The 20,668-nt window shown below is 40.3% G+C and overlaps 1 protein-coding gene across 1 annotated transcript in view; it reads left to right on the top strand.

Moving 5' to 3' along the window:
- MTHFD1L (methylenetetrahydrofolate dehydrogenase (NADP+ dependent) 1 like) overlaps positions 1-20,668 on the top strand; it is a 148,188-nt gene that overhangs the window by 89,563 nt on the left and 37,957 nt on the right. Inside the window, exons 25-26 of the mRNA XM_082301184.1 lie at positions 8,534-8,641; positions 10,322-10,474. Of these exons, the coding sequence (XP_082157310.1) occupies positions 8,534-8,641; positions 10,322-10,474 (261 nt within the window). The remainder of the gene's footprint in view (positions 1-8,533; positions 8,642-10,321; positions 10,475-20,668) is intronic.

Here is a 20,668-nt window from a genome sequence, read left to right as displayed (position 1 = left end):
AGGAATTGCATAGGGCAGGGGGGTGGTTCAGGAGCAAGGATGAGTCTTCATATCATAGACTTCAGAGTTTTTAACGTAGCTGAAAATATTATTGGCAGTAATTGAAGTAAATACTACAGTATTGTGTGGTTCCGTATGGATTTCTTCCCCCTCTGCACAATAACCTCTCTTAAGTTACTGTTGAGTTGGTTTCTTGCAGAGTGTTTCTCTTCAGTATTTGAAGGATGGGTTTGTTTAAAAGGCCTCCTGAACTCTTTGTGAAATCATCTGTGGTGGTTTATTTTAATATATATTCTTGCTACATATGGAAAATATCAAAATATCAATCCTCTTATCACTGTTGACTTCCCTTCTGGGTTCAGTTTTCTTGAAGTATGAGTCTTTAAGTTGCAGCAGAAAGCTATTACTCAAAATAAAGTTGACTGAACCATTAAAACTAAGTTTAGATAACTAGGGGGAGGAAAGGAGAGAATGGAAACGCATCCCATTCCCAAATTTCTCTGGCTTCAATGCCTGTTCTTGATCAGGAGAAGGGGGGAAGCTGTATTCCTCACTAAGCATGCCTGTTGAATAACCTGCCTTCACTACCATGGTCTCCTCTCTTCTGCTATGGTGAACTCTCCTTTGACTTAGAGCAGCCCTCCTCAACCTGGGGCAGGAGGCATGGGTCTGAAAGAAGGCAGGCATTAGGTTTTTAAGAGATACAGTGCCCCTTCCTTCAAGCAGCTGGAGTGGAGTGGGCTCTTGGGAGATACAAGAAAGAAGGACAGGCATTTGGCATGAGGCAGGATTAGCCTATCTGGCTGGTCTGTGAGTTAGCATTATCCTCTTGAAAGAATGGCATGGTAACCTGACAAATATTATTGAAAAGCCTCAAATCACCTGATTTATGCTGCACTGGAAAGCTAAAGTGAAGACTGTAAAGGTCACAAATGGGAGGGAAGGGGTTGTTCCAATCTTCCAAATTTGTTAGATGACACCATTTTTGACAGTGCTATGCCTTTAGCATGTCATGACAAATGAAAATATTTCCAGGTTATACAGTGAAAGTTGATTGCACAAATATTTTGGCAGAGTGCAGTTCATTGGCTGGCCAGCCTGCAGAACAAAGGAGAGCTTTCTCAGCTTGGGACCATCCACTGGGAGCGAGGTTGAGTAGCAGCACTTCTCACGGAGGCATTCAAGCAGTTAGCAGCCTCAGCACTGGTATTGTTCTTCCCCTGCTGGGAGCATAATAATAATTTGGGCAAATCTGGAGCATCTGAGTCCAGAGTTTTGTCTGCCCCTGCCTCTGTTGTGCTGTGCCAGTATGGTGTGGGCTGTCACTTATCTCATTTCTTCCAGTCTTCGCTTCAGCTGTCACAGACAATGGGTCACTCAGAGGGGTCTAAGGGTAGCATCAAAACAGAGCAAACTCTGCCAGCAGCAGTTCTCTGTGCATTATTTTCTCTTCCGTCCTCTGGCCATGGTCTCCAAAAGCGAGAATGGGCTGTGAGTAAGGAAGGAGGAAGAGCCCCATCAGTGGAGGAGAAGGCTCCTTGGTGCATGTACTGGGAGAGGAGGAGCAGCTCGAAGAGGAAGGCACAGTTAAGAAGGGCTCATGGGGCCTGGGTTTGAGGATGCCAAGCTTCAGGGGAGTGTCCCAAGGCAAAGTGTTTCTTATAGTTTGTAAACTTCTCATCTATTAAAAAGATGAGGTGAAGGAGGTGCCAGGGGTATTTTCTGTTTCCTCTGCTAATACCATGGAGTCACTAAGCTGTGAAAGCCATCCATCATGCGTCTGCCGTCACACCAGCCCAGCATACCTCTGCTCATTTGTCTGGGAAGCATAGCTTCTGTGTTCTTCTCTGTACAGCATGGAGTTCAGTCATGTGTGGACCTAATGGAAAGTCCTTAAGTACCACTGGGCTGGGAGTAAATAAAATTATGTATGCTCCTTACTGAAACTTTTCCTAATAATTGATGGCGAACATTTCTCACCTTGAAATGCAGGCTGTGCTGCCCTGCAGCATATGCTAGGCTTTAAACTATTTCCCCCCTCCCCTCTACTGCTGGTAAGACATGTAGCAGTGAAGCCACATCAAAGAGGAATTCTTTGGGCTTCATAGGGCTGTACCACCCACTCCTCCCACTCCCATCAAAGAGATTTCTGTGGAGTCTGGACACTTGTTTCACTGAATTGGGTGTTCTAGGGTTGGAAACTGTCTTTCTGCCACTCCATCTCTTTATTTGTGGATGTAGGCTCTTGACAGCACTGTACTTTTATGTTTGTTTTCATTATTTCCCTGTTCTTTGCATGAAGCAATTTTCTTAGGCACAGCTGTGGTTTCAAAGGTGGGGAAATGCAAACCAAATCTCTAAAGGCCACAGGCTTAGGTGTTGATTCACAAACTGTTTAACTTCACTGAAAATGCTTTTTCACAAATTAAAAAACAAACTCTTGTCCTGTGTCAGCAAAGGAAGAGGAGTGCTAAAGACTTGGAAATCCTTTTGTCAGCCACAGAACTTCTGGAACCAGAATATACAGATACTTTAATAAATGCATTTTTATTTTATCCAAGGGAAAAGCTAGGAGTTCAAATGTGCAGAGTCAGCTATTGTTTTAGCACTGCACTCTGTCACCCCACACAGCACCTTCAGCCATACTCCCATCATGTTTTCATTTGGCAGCCTTCCCAAGAAGAGGAATGAGTGATGTCTGCATACTGTTTCACTTAGCCAACCAGCGATTCTTCTTTATTGCTTTCAGTGAATGTGTTAGGTTAAAAAAAAAGTGCCACTGCCTAGAATTTTGAATTATATTAAGAATTTCTGCTAAAACACAAACAGCTGGATAACAGTAAGACCAGAGGTTGTCACCTTATAATTAAACTGGTGATGTCGTAATTAAAAATAGGCATTGAGACTAAAGTGAATGTTTAAAGTACTTGAAGTATTAAATGTGTAAGTTACAAGTGAATAGTGCTTCTGTGTATTCTCTGGTTAAATGCATGTTTTTTCAACAGAATCTTAGTTTTGTTGGAGAATAAAGTAGTTTTAAGTATTTATGTTGTGTAACAGTGAAAAGATCCTGTCAAACAGTGCTGCACTGATGGACGCTCACTTATGGTACTCAATTTGAACTAGATAATACCAGGGCTTCTCTTAGAAGTGTGGCTTAGCTGCAACCTAGTGGAATGTAGTATGACTAGGGACTTAGTGCTGTTGTCTCTGGCTTTGCAGAGATGTGTTCTGTTGGTGAGGAAGTCAGGAGGATGTTTAAAAGCAGAAGAAATGAAGGAGGAAGGGAATAGGGGTTGTTTTCAGCAGTCTCAGGGACTGTCTGTGGGGAGTTAAAAAGATTAACTCCTTTCTCGAGTAGCTAAAGAGCTTAAAAAAGTCAGGTGTCCAAATTAGGATGCAAAAGATGGAAATCTTGAGCATAGCCTCAGATGAGATCCCTGGTAATGTGCATGCTTTGTTTCACTTAATACTGACTTTTGGCAGCAAGACTGATTTCAGGAATCCCAGCCAAGGTGTGTGTCCCTGCCCCAACTCGCTTTTTCTGCTGGTACATTTCAGTGCTCAGATTTGAACAGTTTGAGCAATTCTTCCTGCTTCGCATGGGCTCTGCCTTTATGATAAGGTGGATGTATGAACTGATATGGGTTGCAATAGGGATATGTTTTAGCCTGGATCACTTTCTCTGGTATGTGCAGCTGCATAAACAGTGGTGCTGCCTCAGTTGCACTGGCACATGGGTGAGTGTGAGCAGCAGAGGAAATGAGGATGAAAGGAGGATCTATTGTAGCTGGTCTGCTGTCCATGGAAATCCTTACCAAGCCCTACATGAAAAAATGATAATCTGAAGTTGGCTGTTAGAAGTGAAGGAAGATATGAAGAGTGAAGGAAATGTGAGAAGAGTTTAGCATAAATTAAGCACTATTAAATTATGTTTTGGTGAAACCATTGCTTCAATAGTAAGGGAAGAAAGAAGATTGTGTAATAAACAGCACCACTTTGCACTAATATCATGTCTTGCAAGTGAGATGGACTGGAAGTGGCAGTATGGCTGGATGATAACACTGGTATGATTTCATCTTAGATAATCAATACAGCCTTGGGGATGACAGGCTCTCATCTTTATCAGTGCTGATTTCATGCTTTATTCATTCTCTATCAAGTAATGAAATGTACAGCTACACAGATACTGTTTTTGTGAAAGCAGTTTGTGCTTTAGCACTTGTTATGCTTCAGCCTAGGAGATAATCCTGTTTATGGTGTGGGTGCCTGGCAGCCTCAGCAAGCACGTGTGTTTGTGCTTGCCTCAGAAGCAGCATATGCCTTTGGTAGCTCTAAATGTGTGAGATTTCAGAAGTGCACATTCTCTCTGGCAGGACTGGCAAGATTGGTTGTTTCTGAGAGAAACCTACTGAATTGTCAGCAGATATACTGGGCCACACAGACTGTACTGTGTGGCCCAGTAGCATCTTCTCATAGTCAATGTAAATTTACAGTAAGTATTTTATGTTACCTTTTTCTCAGGAAGCTAACATTGAATTTGGAACGAATTCTCTGAAGCTGCCATAATTCCTTCAGCATTAGTACTAATACATAGTTGCATATCTGTAAAAGTCAGGTTTTATCTAAATCCATACTGTCTATTGTCTATCTGTCACCTAATTGTCGCCTAAGTGTTGTGCAACACTCACAACTTTACCTAAGGGAACTGAGAAGAGGAATAGCTTTTATTGTTGATCCTAAATCTTTTGTGCTTTTGACACCCTGGACATTTTACAACTTTCCTTCTCACCCTAGCTGTCCAGATGACAGAGGTGCTGTGGAATCAAGTTTCTGTTGATAGGGGTGCATCAACACACCATTCAGATGTGGCTTTTCATCCTCCTTTCCTTAAGACTGTTTTGCTGCTGGCCTGACAACGGTTGCATCAGCATGGCTGAGGGTGCTGCATTGGAGTTTGCTAGTAGGAATGAACAACTGGTTCAGGAATTTCCTAGGCCATTGTAAAAAATTCTCAGACAAAAAAAAAAGAGATATTTTCCTGCTTCTGGCAAGGATGGGGTTAATTTTTGCAGTAGTTGGAAGGGAGCATGGCCAGGAGGTTATTCTATACTGTGTCACATCATTGCTGGGGAAAAGGAGTTGCTTCATGGGAGAAGGGATTCCTGGAGGATCTTGGTGGGCACACTGAACTGGAGAGTACCATTCCCAAACCACAACAGATAAGAAATTACTCTTTTTTTAAAAGTATCTGAGATATGTCTTTTCTGCTGGCAGACATTTGACTAAAGTATATAAGGCACAAATAGGTAGTTGACATGATTTTTTTTTTTATGGATAAGTCTGGTATCAGCTGGAGCAAAAATCCAGCTTAAAACAGCCTAATGATTTAGTTACTTGTGCAATGAGTCTTATTTTTTAGCCCACTTCTCCATGTGAATTAGCATTGTTGCTACATATGGTGTATGTCTTTGCCCATCAGTGATACTATTTTGATAGTGAAGTGCTGAATAATCAACAGTTTTGTTGAAAACCTTAAGCTAAACAAGGGTCTTGTAAACATCCAGGCTTCTGCTGTGTAAAATGTCTCTTGAATTAGTAGAACTTCTTTTCTGTTAAATACCATTATGGCACTTCCAAGCAAAATGAATTTTTATTTCTCATGTAAAGCAATAGGTGTTTTTAGTGTGGAAAACGTTTCTTTAAATTAAAGTGAAGTTTCCCTGCACTATTACTTGATAACTGAAACACAGGAAACTTTTTAGCTTGAAATGCCCTGTTACACTGTGATTCTAAACAGATAATGCCTTAAAAGTCCCACTAAATACTAGGAAACAGGTGGATCCTTAGCATGGTGTAGTGTACTCCTTTCCCTACTCCTGAAACTTCAGGAAGGAAGCATATCTGAGAGTGTGTTAATGTCTATAGCACATCTGTGCCTTCCTGCTGGTTTCTGTCTGAATTTGGCTCAGCCAGGACTTGTCTTGCCTCTGCTGAGATTAAATAGGCTCAAACTCTCCTCTAACACCACGCACAAATTGCCTCACCTGTTTGTGTGCACAGGCCTGGCAAAAACATGACAGTGTCAGGAAACCACTTTTTTTTGCCATTCACACTCACACAATTCCTTCCCCAATGGTGATTCTTCTGAGGTTACATTTGCAAAATCTGAGGTGTGGGTACCGACCCAAGAAGTATCTGAAATTCTGGTAAAAGGAAAAACAAACCAGGAAAAATCCCCGAACCATAAATCAATAGGGATACGGTTTGACTGTCCAGCTCAGACTCAGTCATGCAAGACACTGCACATATGCCAGGAGAAGCAGAGTGCCACCACTGTCATTAAAGCATTCTCCTGTGATATTAGCCAGAGCCCTGCTGGGCTTCTTTTGGAAAATACGGCTATGGTCATTGGAAGGGGGCTGAAGGCGCAGTAATTATACTGCTGTCAAATTAGGTTGAAATGTTTTGACATAAATGCAAGTTGAATCTAAATGTCCATCTCCATCTCAATGAATTTACTGAGGTTTAAGCAGAAAGCTGTTAGTTTCGATGTTGGCCTGCTGACAACAGGGAATGGAATGCCTTTTGCCTTTCCATTTGCCATTGCTGTTAGTCCTTGACTGCAAGCAAACAGCACCCAAAAGGCAAATTAACAGACATGTTTTGCATTTCTCCCACTGTGTTGAAAACTGCCATGGATATGAACGTGTTTAATAATCACCCTGAGACAAGTTTCATCTCGTGATGGCTGTCCATGGCACTAAGTATTCCATTCAGCTTACTGCTGCCAGGAATTATACCCAGGATATTTGCAATGTGCTATCTCCAATCCTGATTAGATTTTTTTGCACTGCTTGGATTCCTGTAAAAAGCCTGATGTTAGGAATGTGATATTATTCCACCCAATTAAGGTGCAGTAATTGTATAGTGAGCATGTTCAGAAAGTGTCTTGTGAAGCTTCTTTAAACCTGTCTGAAATTTCAGATCTGAGGGAGGATTTTATCTGAGCCTTAGTAGCTTTTAACTGCCTTACATTTAAGGTACTTGGAAGTCTGGTGAGATTCTTTTCTTGTGATGCCTCTGTTACTGGAGTTCTTTATTAATGTAAGCTTTAATTTTTCTAAAATTCAGTCATAAATACAAAAAAGGTTGATCTGACACAAACCCTTCAGCTGATGTATCTTTGCAGAAAAAGAACTACTTCCAGACAGGCATTGCAAAAATGTGGTTAACTGTGGAACTTCCTATAAATGCACCAGATAGAGTTCATTATTCACAAATTAATTAATTTTTTGCCTTTGTTAGAATAAAATGAAACACTTCTATTTTGTGTTCTGGTGCTTTTTGTATTGCTTGAGATTACCAAGTCTTCCTCCCTAAGTGATATCTCTGGATTTTGTTTAGCACTTCTTCCATGTGTGTTGTTAATTAAATATGCTACAAGTTACTGATGAAATATTCCCTTTAATATTGCACACATCTCTGGCCATCTGTAGTCAGCACTGAATTAGCTGAACTGGTGGTAAGATCCCTCCTCCATCATCCTGTTCCTATTGAAAGAAGTCAGAGAACGACTTGTTTGAAGTAGGCTGGAGGAGTCACACTTGCTGTCTCCTCGGTCATTAAAAACAAAAGGAAAGAGAACAAGGAAATAGGAAAGGGTTGTTTAAATGCACAAAAATGGTGGCACAAAAAGTAAGTGCCTGATCTGACCACAAAAAACTTTCTTGAAAATCTGTTAAGGGTTTTCTGACAGACTGAATGTGAGAGTCTGCATCTGCCTTCAAATAGAAGTCATGAAAGCAGAACTTGTCCAGTTCGAGCTGAGTAATGTGATGTGAATACTCTTGGAGACTGGGATTGAATTTAGTGACTTGAGGTTTCAAAATGAATTCTAGAATGCTTTCACTTTTTTTTTTTTTAAGTGTCCAAAGTGTCCAATATCAAAGCTACAATTAAAATATGCATGTTAGAAAGGATAGGAGGTGAGAATAATAATAAGTAAAAGAAAATCACAATCAAAGGAGCAGTGATGGGTCAGGAATTTTCTCCTAGAATTCCTTGCTTCTCAGAGGATCATTCCCTGGCTGCCTCCTACCTTGCCTTGTCCACTGGTTGTGTCGGTTATCTTTATTCTGGAATGAAACTTTTTTGTCTAATGATCCCTGTTAACCCAGTGGAGCTTGCTTCCTCCTATCTGCAGTGTGAGTTAGCTCTTGATTTTTATAACTAGATGGCAGTAATTTTCTTCCCCCACTTCAGGCGAGCATAAGCTCATGTTGTCAACTCTGTAATGCACAAATTGTGCAGCTTCCAAATGATGGAGTAGCTGAAATCACAGCTGTTAATTCCTGTACCTGTAGCTGCGTATCATATCCATCACCAGTGCTCTTTACTTTGTCTCATACTTTAGCAAGCCCTTTTGACAAGGATGAATCTAAATGAGAGATTCAGAGATCTCACTCAGCAAACAAGATCCTAGTTTCTCTTGGCTAATGTTCATCCTTGTATTATTTCCTTGTCTCTGCAGCTTCCTATTGTTGAAAAAATAAGGATCATTGCTCAGAATGTGTATGGAGCTCAGGATATAGAGTTGTCTCCCACTGCGCAGTCACAAGTGGATCGTTACACCCAGCAGGTAAGAACACCAGAGAATTATGAAGACAGGCACTTGCTGGATGCGAGTCTTGGGAAACCTCAGGGTGTAAAATGTTCTCAGACCAGAACATTAAGTCAGGCTTTGCTGAAAAGCATGAGCTTACCTGTGGTGCTGAACTGTGGAGATCAGTATGGATTGGTTTAGATTCCATAGAACAGAATGGTTTTAACCTTGAAAGCGATCTCCTGTGAGATATGAACAGCATTCAGAATACTTCTGAGATTGTCCATGAAACTGTACTTTCTATGTAGTATGGTAATTTTGGGTTACTCTCTTAAACGTGGTAACTGCATATCTGCAAAAGTTGCAGCTAGCAGATACATCCAATTTCAGCATATGAGTATTCATTTGTGCCTGCAAAGAAGGGTTTGCAAACACAGCAGGACCTGTGCACAGCTATGCACATTGATGACAAAGGTCCCAATATTTGTAAAATCTTTTGATTTCTTTCTGTTCCTATTATTTTCAAGGAGTTGTGAGTACTAGAACATGAAATAGATCACCTATCCTAAAGCATGTGGGAGCATGTTACAGTTTGAAAAGTTTTGAAAACATGTGGAGAGGTGAATGTGGTTTTTGTAGTGGAATGGCTTCTGGGTATAAATGTGGCTGGAGACTTTCTGTCAGAAAGTAGAAACTATGGACAATATATTAAGGAAAATCCCGGAGTAAACTTCAGCAACTTGGTCAGACAGGCAGAAGTGTAGCCACATTCCCTATAATGCAAATGTCCTAAGAATTAATTTGATTTTTCTAAATGGAAAAGATTACTTAGTGTGCTTGGAGAAAAATAATCCATGCCTTTATTTTTTTGTGCTGTGATTCTTTAATCCATTTTTTAGTCTAAATGTTAGTAGTGTTAGGAAATATTTTCACAATGTCATTAAAGGGTTGTCAGCAGTGGGTGGCAGAGACAATTCCCTGAAGCACTGCCTCTCCTCCTGGCCTTGTGAACTGGCCCTGTTTGTCAAGGAATTGAACAGAAGAGTAGAAGGTGCCTGACTCAAGATTAATCAATAACTTGGAGACAAATAATGGGGGGAGAGCTGCTGGGGCACTTTTCCTGATTTTCTCCCACATTTTCAGTAACTAGTACACTGGCATTAGAGAAATGGGTGCCATCACCTCATGCAGTTTTTGTTTTGTTTAAAAACAAAGGAAAGTAACATGATTACCATCTGCGTTTACCCCCAAGAAGCCATTACTACCCTTAGAAAATTTTGGACTCTGAATCCTGGTCTCAAATTGGTGTCAAACTAGGTCATAAGAGCCCAGAGGGAACTGCTGTGCTAGATTTTTATTAAGTTGGTACAGGTTTTATGTTAAGTGAGGTACCTGTTGTGGACCCTTTCTGAAAACAGCACACTTTAGCTGTTGCATAGGCAACTTTTGCACCTAACTGTAGGTTGAGAACCCACTCTAGAAGCTAGGTATCACTACAGCCAAGTCTCTGGCAACAGAGGCCTGAGGTGAGAGAGAATAACATGTATAAGACCATATTCGGCCCACTTCTGAGTTATTAGCTGTTACCAAAATTAACTATTGCTATGTGGACTTTAGGGTTTCCAGAAGATACTGATAACAAAACAAAAACATAATGTGTCTTTACTGTGAATTTAAAAACTTTTTTTCTTTTTTTTTTTTTCCTTTTTTTGTTAGGGATTTGGAAACCTTCCCATTTGTATGGCAAAAACTCACCTATCCCTCTCCCATCAGCCTGAGAGGAAGGGTGTTCCCACTGGTTTCATTTTGCCGATTAGCGATGTGCGAGCCAGCATCGGAGCTGGATTCATCTACCCTCTGGTAGGAACGGTGAGTGCAAAGTATTCTACTTGATAACTCCCCTTTGACCCAGCTTGAGAGGGAAGTGCATTTCCTGTTTGTATCTAAAAATAATGTGTAGAACCATGTGAGTTCTTGTTTTTGTATAATAATCTTATCCTCAAACTTTTCATAGCTCTATGCTGATAGGAAAAGATAATCAAGAAAATGCCATGTCATGTAAGAGCTTTGACTGTCGGGTCTGAGAGAATGGCTCTTGCTGTTGTTTCTGTTGCTGTTGTTTTTAGGTTAGTCTAGGGTATTTAGGCACCCTAATGCTGCAGAAAAATGAATTTACTTGTCCACTGCCTTTTCTTATTCAAATTGCAGACCATAAATAACTAGTTAGATATTTGTATTCTAAATTTTAAATCTTTCCTCCATCATTACAAACAATTTTAATGTATTTAGATTAAAGGACTTGTGCTGGGGAATAAGCTTAAAATAAGTGCTCTTCAGCTGATGAGCCTGATCTGCTCCCAGTCTTTGTGAACATCACTACTGGTCCTGTAAAACTAAGTTATAGTGGAAAGGGGTAGATTTCTAACTGAAGAAATAATAGCACATTCCTTCTCCTTTTTTAGAGATTTAAACTATGAGGTGCTAAAAAGAGGCAGTCGTCATCCTTTCTTCCTACCCGTCCTTACAAGTACAGACTCGGATTCGGAAGCTCCTGATACTTTCTTCCCTTACAGGCCTTATCAAAATAGCTGAGAAGTGAGTTGGCTCATGCCTTCTGCCAACCACGCACATCTTAATCCAAACAGCAGCTGAAGTGCATGTGACATCTCGTAGCTAGAGTTATTACTTACATGTAGCTGATTCATGGGATGGTGCTAGAGGAGGGATGCAAAAGCCATTGCATTTCCGGAAAGAGTACTCTCCCAATGTTATCTCATCTTCCCAGAGCACGGCCTGATTTCCTTGTGTAGCAGTACACTTAGGAAAGGTTGAAAATTTCTAATCTATTGTTTTGAATTCCCTCTGAAACAATCAAGTGTTTGAAACAAGGAAGGAAGTACTTTCTGACCAGGAGGGTTCCTGGAGTTCAGGAAAGTGTGTCACTTTAAGTCACTGGACTTGGGGATATGCTTTCCTTCTGCATGACCACATTATGCACATCCACCAGAAGCAGAGTGCGGCTGTGTATTTAAATTGTGTAAGACCAAATTCCAATTACTGGTGACAGGATAAAATTTGTCAGAACTTCTAGTACCTTCATGGCCTGGATTCAAGTTTGCACTGCAAGTTGTGTGTCATGAAGTTATGAGAAGGAGTGCATGTGAGTAATGAGCAGCAACTAATTCAAATCCATGAGGGAGCTATTCTGTTGGATGTCAGAATGAAATATTCTTGGGTTGAGCTTCGTGAATGAGTCACACCCTGCATGCTTTGCTACAAACTAGCTGCAGTTCAGTGTCATAAATCCGTAGAAACTGTCCATAGGAGCAGTATAAACCAAACAATTTCAAGGATTACCTCTCATTTTCTGTTTCCATTTAGAACCAAAAAATGCAGTTCTTATGAAGGACTTTTTATATATGGGATTTCTTATGGGAGGAGAGTGTAAAAAATACATCTAAGTTAGTTAGCCTGACTTTGGTGAGAGGTTGTATTAGTCATGGAACTTCTCCCATATCCCAAGCTGGGTAGGCAGTATACTCTGTGTTATGTATTCCAAGTGAGTTTGTAGGTGAGGTACTGTATAAACATAAGATCCCCAATAGGTAAAAATGTAAATACATGGACATCGATCACTGGTTGTTCGGAAAATATTGCTAATGCTCAGGAATGTAATGCTCAGGAATGTGGGACAGAACACTTCTTGGAACCATCACAATTGCTCCAAATCAGAATGAATGAATGAATATGAATGTATCCCTAACATTGTTACCACACAGTTCTTTCTTTAGAATTAAATTTATAGCAAGAGGTCCAACTTGCTGCCTTTCAGAGTGAAGACTTGTGATCATCATGAAACAAACTCTCATAGTATAATTGTACGACTACTTTGGAGATCACTTTTCTGATTTGCCACCTTTCAGATTATTTGTGTGCATTGTTGTCAGCAACTAAGTCTTAGGGTTAGTGTTACTTTTTAAGATGCGCAAGAAGAAATATTTTTGATGTCTGGTTTCAAAACTGAAAGCCTTCCTTTGACAGTGCTCCTACTAATAAAGCTATCTGAAAATGTCTGCAAGAATAAAGCAAGTATAAAAGGGCATGTCCTGAGGGCTTAAGGTGGCTGGAAGCCAGTGCTATGGGTAGAGGGATTACTGAAATCCCAGTGACAGCATATAGTGGAGACATCCAGTCATGACAGTGGATTAGATTTCTTTATATAGGAAAAAAAGAAGGAGCAGTGTATTTTTTTTTTTCCTTCCATTGCTTGCTGGCTAATTGTATTAATGGAGAGGTTCCTTAATGCTTAAGATGCTCAGAACCTTCTTACAGCTAAGACCTTTTCTGATGGCAGGAAAAAATGCTATTTTTCATTAAAGTTGTAGTGATAATTCTGATGCTAATTAAATGTCAACTCCATTCTCCAAGCATATTTTTTACTGGGCGAACTTCTTGTATTCTAGCCTGTCAGAATTTATCAGTAAAGCAGGTTGTTAGAGTTCTGCTCCAATGTAATTGGGAAGAGCATTACAAATGAGAGAGATAAGTACTGCTGAAGGATAATAAACTATCTGCAGTAACTAGCATTTGTAGTTTAGCCTTGTCACTAGCACATGCAAAGTAATGAGATTTGTATTTATCCCAGCGCTGATATGCAGTGACTTTTTTTTAAACTAAATATTTAGCATGTTGTCTTCATGTTCTCTAAGCAATATTTGGTTTCTGTTATGGTTGGCTCCGGTTCCCATACAGCATGGAAGTCTTTCCAGGAAAAATGAGCTGGGCCTTATCAGAGGAAATCAGCAGTGAAACAAGAGGTGTATTTAATTAACACTGGCACAGGTTTTATCCAAGTTCTCTGAGACCATGACCCAGAGGGCTACATCACTCTCACAGGTGGACTGTTGACATCATTGCTTGGCTTAACAGAGTGATGGCAGGAAAGCTGCTGGAGTATATGTAGGAAACCAGTGAGGTCATTCACTAGCAATGCTTGGGTGGGGAATTATTAGATTTTTTCTAGTATGTGTGTTTCTCTCCACACCCTCCCCAAAAGCCCTAGCAGTTTGGTGCTTTCTCACATTCAGCCACATTTCCATTGTTCTCTTTCATGTGAGTTGCAAGAATGCAGGAAGGTCATAGGAATAAAATGTGTTGTCTTTTGCCTTTGTGAACTGATGCCACCAAATCACTGGTGCAGGTAATAAATCTGTGTTTGAATCACAGTGAGATTTTTAAGTATGTACTACTCCTCTCCAGCCATGCACTTTCATTTTAATGGGTTAAAGTTACAGGCAAGGTCACTCTGAAAATATGTGGAGCCTTTGGAGTCACGCCAGTTTCCAAATTCTCACAATGAACTGACATCCTTCAGATATCAACATATCTGAAGAAAGGTCAGCCTATTACAGAAACATTTTTCTCCTCATGAAGAAAGAAGTTCAAGTCTCTGGAACTAGTGCTGAAACTATATCCTCTGGGAAGGAACTCTTGGGGTGACCCAGTGTAGTTTGAAATCAGTGTATGGGAGCAATAAAGCTCTAGTTCCCTTGTGGGTGAGAGCCAGGATTGTCCTGCCAAAGTATTACCTGGATATTGTAAGAGAGAAAAGACCTTGAAAATAAGTATTTTTATTAATACTTTCAGCAGGAAAATATTGTTCCCTGTTGAATAAATTTCTTCTTTCTTAGTGGTTAAGAGCTTAAGAAGTTTTGAGAGTGTCTATTGAACATAAGCTGGAGTGCAGGCTACTTGAAGTGAAATTGCAGTTCTTCAGCGGTGCATGGTGCCCAGGTTGTCTCCAAACTGTCATTTTGTCAGTTCTCTCAGGTGCTTTTATGGGACAGATGAATAATAATTGTTGGATTGCTCAGCTCATCCTGATGATCTGTGTAACACAGGGTATGTTTCAAAAACATAAACAATAGTGAGGTTTATATTTGCTTTGTAAAACATTTAGCTTACAGTTCAATTTTATATTGTTTACAAGGGAGTTAAGCTCTGCTAGGTATTCTGATCTCTCTTGGTCCAAAAAATGTCCCTGATGTGGCATTTGACACCTGCCTTTGGTGTTGTATAGTTGCTGTGCTGCAGCAGTGGTCAGAGCAGCTAGTTGTGAAAGCTAGGTGCTCACAGCCTCTGCGGGCTGGTTTTGAAATAACTGCAGTAAGTGTGTGAGCAGTAAGAGTAAAGGAAAGCCATGAAGTTCAACTCATGTAGGAAAGCAGGTTAACAATTGTTTAGTTCTAAATTGAAAATTGGTAAGAGGGAAAGAAAAGCTGTCCTCTGTTAGATGATGTGCCTTTGTATCTATTACAGTAGGTGTCATCCCAACGAGGGACAGAGGTTTTCTGAGTTACAAAGGGTGCATCATTCCTGTACAGTGGCCAGCTATGCACACGTCGAAATGCTGAATGATAGTACACTTGGTGGAGGCTGATAAATTATTCAGGGTAGGGTTGATGGGCTGGGGGTGACCAGATAGGTATGACTGATGGCTGGAAGTGAGAGTGGGGACAAACAACTTCAGTTTGTTGTGTCTAAAAGCTAGAGGCTGAGAGATTAGTAGGCTGAGGATACTGAAACAACAGGAGATCTACTTCTGGCCCTTGGTGGATTGCATGACGTGGTTGTGATGGTATTGGGTTGGCTGGAGAGGGGAGGGTCTCTGTAAATGAGGCAAAAGTAGTCCTAAGTGAATGATTTAGATGAAGGGCTGAGGAAAAAGTTGTAGATTATAAGGGAATGGGGTATGTGGCAGCCTTTGCAAACATCCCAGGTGTGTGGACTATGAGGCAGTTAAGATTCAAGGATCGCTATGGCCATTTGTGATCAGAAGATGGGAATAGAAGATTAAGGGCAGGATTGGAAAGATGGGATTGGTTGGAAAGGCAAAAACTGAGAGTTGTATCCTCCAATGGGAGGAGATACCTGTAAAATGTTTTGGAGACACATTCAAGATGTACATGGAGAACTGGAAGAGGACACTGAGGTAAAAGCCACAAGGGTTAAAGAGATTTGAAGATGGTCCAAAGCATTACTTAAAACAATGACATGATGTAAGATCTGGGCAGGAAGAAGTCATGTGAGTAATGGATGTAGTTACGGGAGAGCAGAACATGCCTTGCTGATGACTAAGGATTTTTTTTTAATTGAAGAGGAAAAGAGTAGAGTTTAGCTGGCTTGAAGATATCATTATCATTTCTGCAACTTTTGAAAGTGCATAGAAAAGAACGTTTTTAAGTGATAGAAATGTCCATGTAGTCTGTGCATTTACTATTTACTTTGTCCATGGAGTCTGTGCATTTACTTTTAAATTGATGTGGATAAGCCAGTGTTTTTTGGAAATACAGAGTAAATATACTTTGCTTTGGATCACTGTACCTCCATGCCATGGCTGTGACACAGGCGTACGGTAAAATACTCTCTTACAACCTGAAACAACACCCAAAAAACCCCACACAACAGCCTCTCTTCCTCCTCTGGCATTTAGAAATATCTTGACAGATAATGGAGGCAAGACACTTACTTAGATTCTGTATAGTTTGTGCTGTCTCTCTTGGCTGCTGGTTGTTTGCTAGTAAGCATTATTTAACCTACATCGTAATAATGTACCATATATTGCCTCTTCTGAATGAAACACCATGTTCCATTGCTGGCCAGATTAAATTTGTAGCTTCTTAGTGCTTATTCCACCTAACCTTACATTCCTTGAGGGCCAGCACTTGTAGTTAGAGAAATTAATGTGTGGTTTTGCTTTGTTTTCTACTGAGAAAAAAAAAGAAGTTTTGTAGGTGTGTGTGTTATTTCAGTGAATTGAATTGTTGAAGGAAAACCTGTGTTTTGGGGTGGGATAAAATCATTAGACAACAAATCGAAGAAGAAAATAGACCCTGTGGTTTGGTAAGCTATTTCATGTTTAGTTTAGATGAGATTTTTTTCTTACTGCAACCTCCATTATAAGGAATTTCGGTATGACTCTTGTAAAATTATTTCTTTGTATCCAGAGTATCCACTATTTTCCAGAATTATTTTCCCATCTTACCATATTTTAAGCCTTGTCAGAGAATTTTTTCTATGCAAATGTTTGAATTTGGTTCCAAGCAAAATTAACTTTAGTGACAAATATCAACCAAATGTATTTGTTGTATCAATCAGGTTTCCTTGGTCATCTTTTCCAAGTATATTTATATTAAATACATCTATAGAAATGTAACATTATGTTCAAGCTCTTAAACATGTCAGTGTTAACCTGAAGTAGTTTATCTGAAAGTAGGTAAACTTAAAACTTACTTACAAGTACGAGAAGTGACTTTCGTGTTTCACTTCAGCCAGAAAAAGTTTCACACTGATCCCCTGAAAGTGCATTTTGATTGTCTCCCATCTCTTGTGGGAATTTTACCTAACCTCCTTTGCTTTGCATGCAGAAGGACATGGAAGGTATGGTGGATCAGAGCTGCTGCAGAGGAATTTCTCAGACTGGTATGCCAGGATCACAAGTGCTTGAGCACATGTTTTCAGTTCAGATGAGCTGACTCGACACACCAGCTCAGTGTGGACTCATTGATCACGGGTAGTGCCTGGCTAGTGGGGACACGTTTGAGCGATGCTGAACCAAGAGAGCTCCTTATGCTCTGGAACAGTTTTGTTCAGTGAGGTTGTGAATGCCTTGCCCTCATCAGTCAGACCTGAGAAGTTGTATGTAATGAACTCAGTGCAGCTGTCTGAGGCATGCAGATGCCATCAGTGTAGGCAAATGGGAATCACCTGTAGGGCGCATGGAGCCAAAGGGGCACCTCTAGGAAAGGGTCCTCTGCTCAAGGCCTTCAGAGAGTCTGGGAGTCATTAAGATCCCTGCTGTCTGTTCCAGTGAGACCTACCTGTGATCATAACCAGTTTGGTTATGTCTTCTATCTGTTTCATTTCCTTGTCTCTGATTTACAGTGCACAATCCCAGACGAGAATGGATATGGCTGCATCAGTTAAGAAAGGGAAAAAAACAAGAGACTGATATTCCATATGGAGAGCAGGGTTCTTTGAATGATGTACATTACCCTATTTGCATGAGGCTTGCTTTTAACAAGTATGTATCAGTTAAAAGTGGGAAGTGCAATTTGGACAGAAGCCAGCGCCAATTTTGGACAACTGCCCTTGGGTTTTATGCATGACTTCAGACAAGAAAGAGGGATGTTGCAGTGGAAATGCAGGCATGTGCAAGTTCGAGCAGTTAGTGAATGCCTCTTGTTGGGTGTTCTGCAGGGCAGAGAGGGAAGTGGGTGGGTAAATCATGGCAGCTTCTTTGTGGTGCAGCAGTGCTGCCTGCCCACCCTGCTCCTACCCTACTGCTCTGACCGTGCTGGTTAGCACACCTGATGTGTGTCCAGAGCAGGTAAATGGCTTTGGTTAAGAACTCATTCAATCAGCCTGGTATGTGTGGACTTTGATCAAATGTGAAGAGCTCAGCAATCAGTTCATGGAGTGCCTAGAAACAGCAGTGTTATGGGTTTGATTGTGCTATCCATACAGAAGATGTACAGACTTGAGCATTAGAGAGGGCATCCAGGTGTTTCTTCCCCCATTCATGATATTTTGCGTGACTTGCTGTGTGAAGAGACTGATGCTGCCAGACGTGGGGGTCACTGAATCTGATTGCTTTGGGGCAGGGTGGGTATTGCTGCTGCCTGTCATGGTTTCAGTGTGGTAGCAGCAGCCATACTCCTGTCACTTCCAGCTTTCTATTGTTCCTCTGTATAGGGAGAAATTGAAATTATGTTTCGTGCTCCCTATTTTTGTTTGTTCAGCCTGATAAGCTCCTCAGTTGAAGAAATTGCAGTTTCTGCAAAGGTTCTTTATGGCCCAAATGGTAAATTTAGAGATTCAGCCATTCATTGAGGAAAGAGTAGCTACTTTTTAAAATTCCTGTCTATATCCAATTTTTTTGAGAGGCTATCTTATGCTCCCCTAAAGGAAAAAAACCGTTGTCCTTTCAACATTCTTGCAGATGCATTTTTCAAATGGTGATTCACAGATTTTAAAAGCATTGATTCCTTGGTAGCAGCAAAAAACTTGACAGTTTGGATCAAGTGACTGAAATTTTTCCAGACTGTCCAGTAAGACAAACTATCTAGCAGATGTAGATAGCTGTATATTTGAGTTTGGCAACTTACTGTTACTGCAACTCTAAAAATGATTTAAGGCTGATAGCAGGAACCTAGCTGGAGGCTGCAAGTCTGTGACTGAACAGTTTTATTGAGTTCTGGATAAATAAGGTGAAAGACGTTTTGAACTTAATGTTCCCAGCAACTTGCTTTCTTTTGTTAAATTCTGAAATATAAAATAAATAGTGTGCTAATTAACATTAAAGAGGAATGAATATTTGTGCCTTCTGGTCAAGGGATTATCCTTGTTAAAACAGGAAATGGACTCTGATTTCCTTTTTCTAAGTATTTTCTCCATAAACTTCATATGACAATGTGAGGTTAAAAATAGGTTATACTTTTACATAGTAAAATATATAACTATTTTTAGTTTAAAAATAGCTTTTATAGGGAAGGAAGGGCATTTTCCAGACTGCTTTATATTGAAATAAATGCATCCTGCATTTGTTATGCACAAAATAGTATTTACTGAGAAATTAGAAACTGAACTTCTCTAAATATTACATTGTGACATGGACCACAGGAGCTAAAATACTCAACATTTACATGCTATCTCTTTGTATTAGTAATTTCCTAGACAAGCAAAATTTTGACATGGTTTGGGTTTTTTTTAAATAAGGAGTACAGAGATACAAACAGTAAGGTTGCCCTGAAAAGTCTGGGACAGGACAAGGAACCAAATTCATGATTTCCTGGCCTGCAAAATCATTACATGTTTATGTCTAAGAATGTGAAGAATCAGTATGGGGTGTTTCCACTGGAGTAGGCTGACCTACATTCAGTGCACAATGCTAAAAGATAAAGTTATGCTGCTACTCCTCCCCTACTCCACCCACTCACCCACATAAAAATCCTAAAGCAATTCCTGAGATATTCCTCGTGTGTCCCTATTTAAAAGAAACCCCAAAAGGTACAAATGCTGGCACACTGAATTTTGCCTTTGATAAGTGGTAACGGGTTTGCTTTGAAAAGAGCAATCTTTCTTTACTTATGAAATGTCATGAGTAGAGAGTTACCTTTTCACTACCTTGGCCTCACCTCAAGTCCTGTGTGCAGTTTTGGGAGCCACAATAAAAAAAGGATATAAAGCTATTACAGAACATCCAGAGGAGAGCTATGAAGATGGTGATGGGTATGGAGCAGAAGCCTTATGAGGAGCAGCTGAAATCACTCGGTTTATGAAGTGAACAGAAGAAGAGACTGAGGGGAGACCTCATAGCAGTCTACAACTTCCTCTCTCTGGTGACCAGTGTCAGGACCCAAGGGAATGGCACAAAGCTGTGTCAGGAGAATATTCCCAATGAAACAGGCTAGATAGTGGTGCAGTCTGGGACAGCTGCAAAAGATCTGAGATGTGGCACCAGATTGGGTGGGTGTTCACTTTCACAGGAAAGTCTGGCTTCTTTGAAATAATTTTGACTCTTACCTCCATAACCATCCAGTGGATGATAATCCCATGCTAGCTAGCTGTGTCAGTGCTTGACATTTTACGGGTTAGTGCCTGGCAGCTGGACATACAGCTTTTCTTGAAGTCATGTAAAAATGCCTGATAAAAATGGAACATTCTTTTTAAATGGTTTCACATATTTAATAGTGTTTTTTAATAACATGTCAAAGTTTGGAGCTAGTAGGCTAAACAGTTTCTCTCTAGGGACTCCATATTTTCAGAAGATAAAATTCTATAATTGCATGATATTTTAGGCTGGAGTGCCTGACCACAGCATCCTTCTTTAATAACTATGTTTCTTTAGACAACATAAGGAGCTGGGCTGTAGGCTTAATAAGAAAAGATAGTGACGTGAAGAAGTTCAGAATGAGTTATTCAGTCATATATAGGAATGCTGCAGTTGGAAAGAAAGTATTTTAGAAATGTTAAAGTTCTACACAAGCTGTCCTACTTCAAGCT

The sequence above is a fragment of the Coloeus monedula genome, assembly GCF_965178545.1.
Source record: "Coloeus monedula genome assembly, chromosome: 2".
Lineage (NCBI taxonomy): Eukaryota > Metazoa > Chordata > Aves > Passeriformes > Corvidae > Coloeus > Coloeus monedula.
This window is presented reverse-complemented; position numbering and strand designations above follow the sequence as displayed.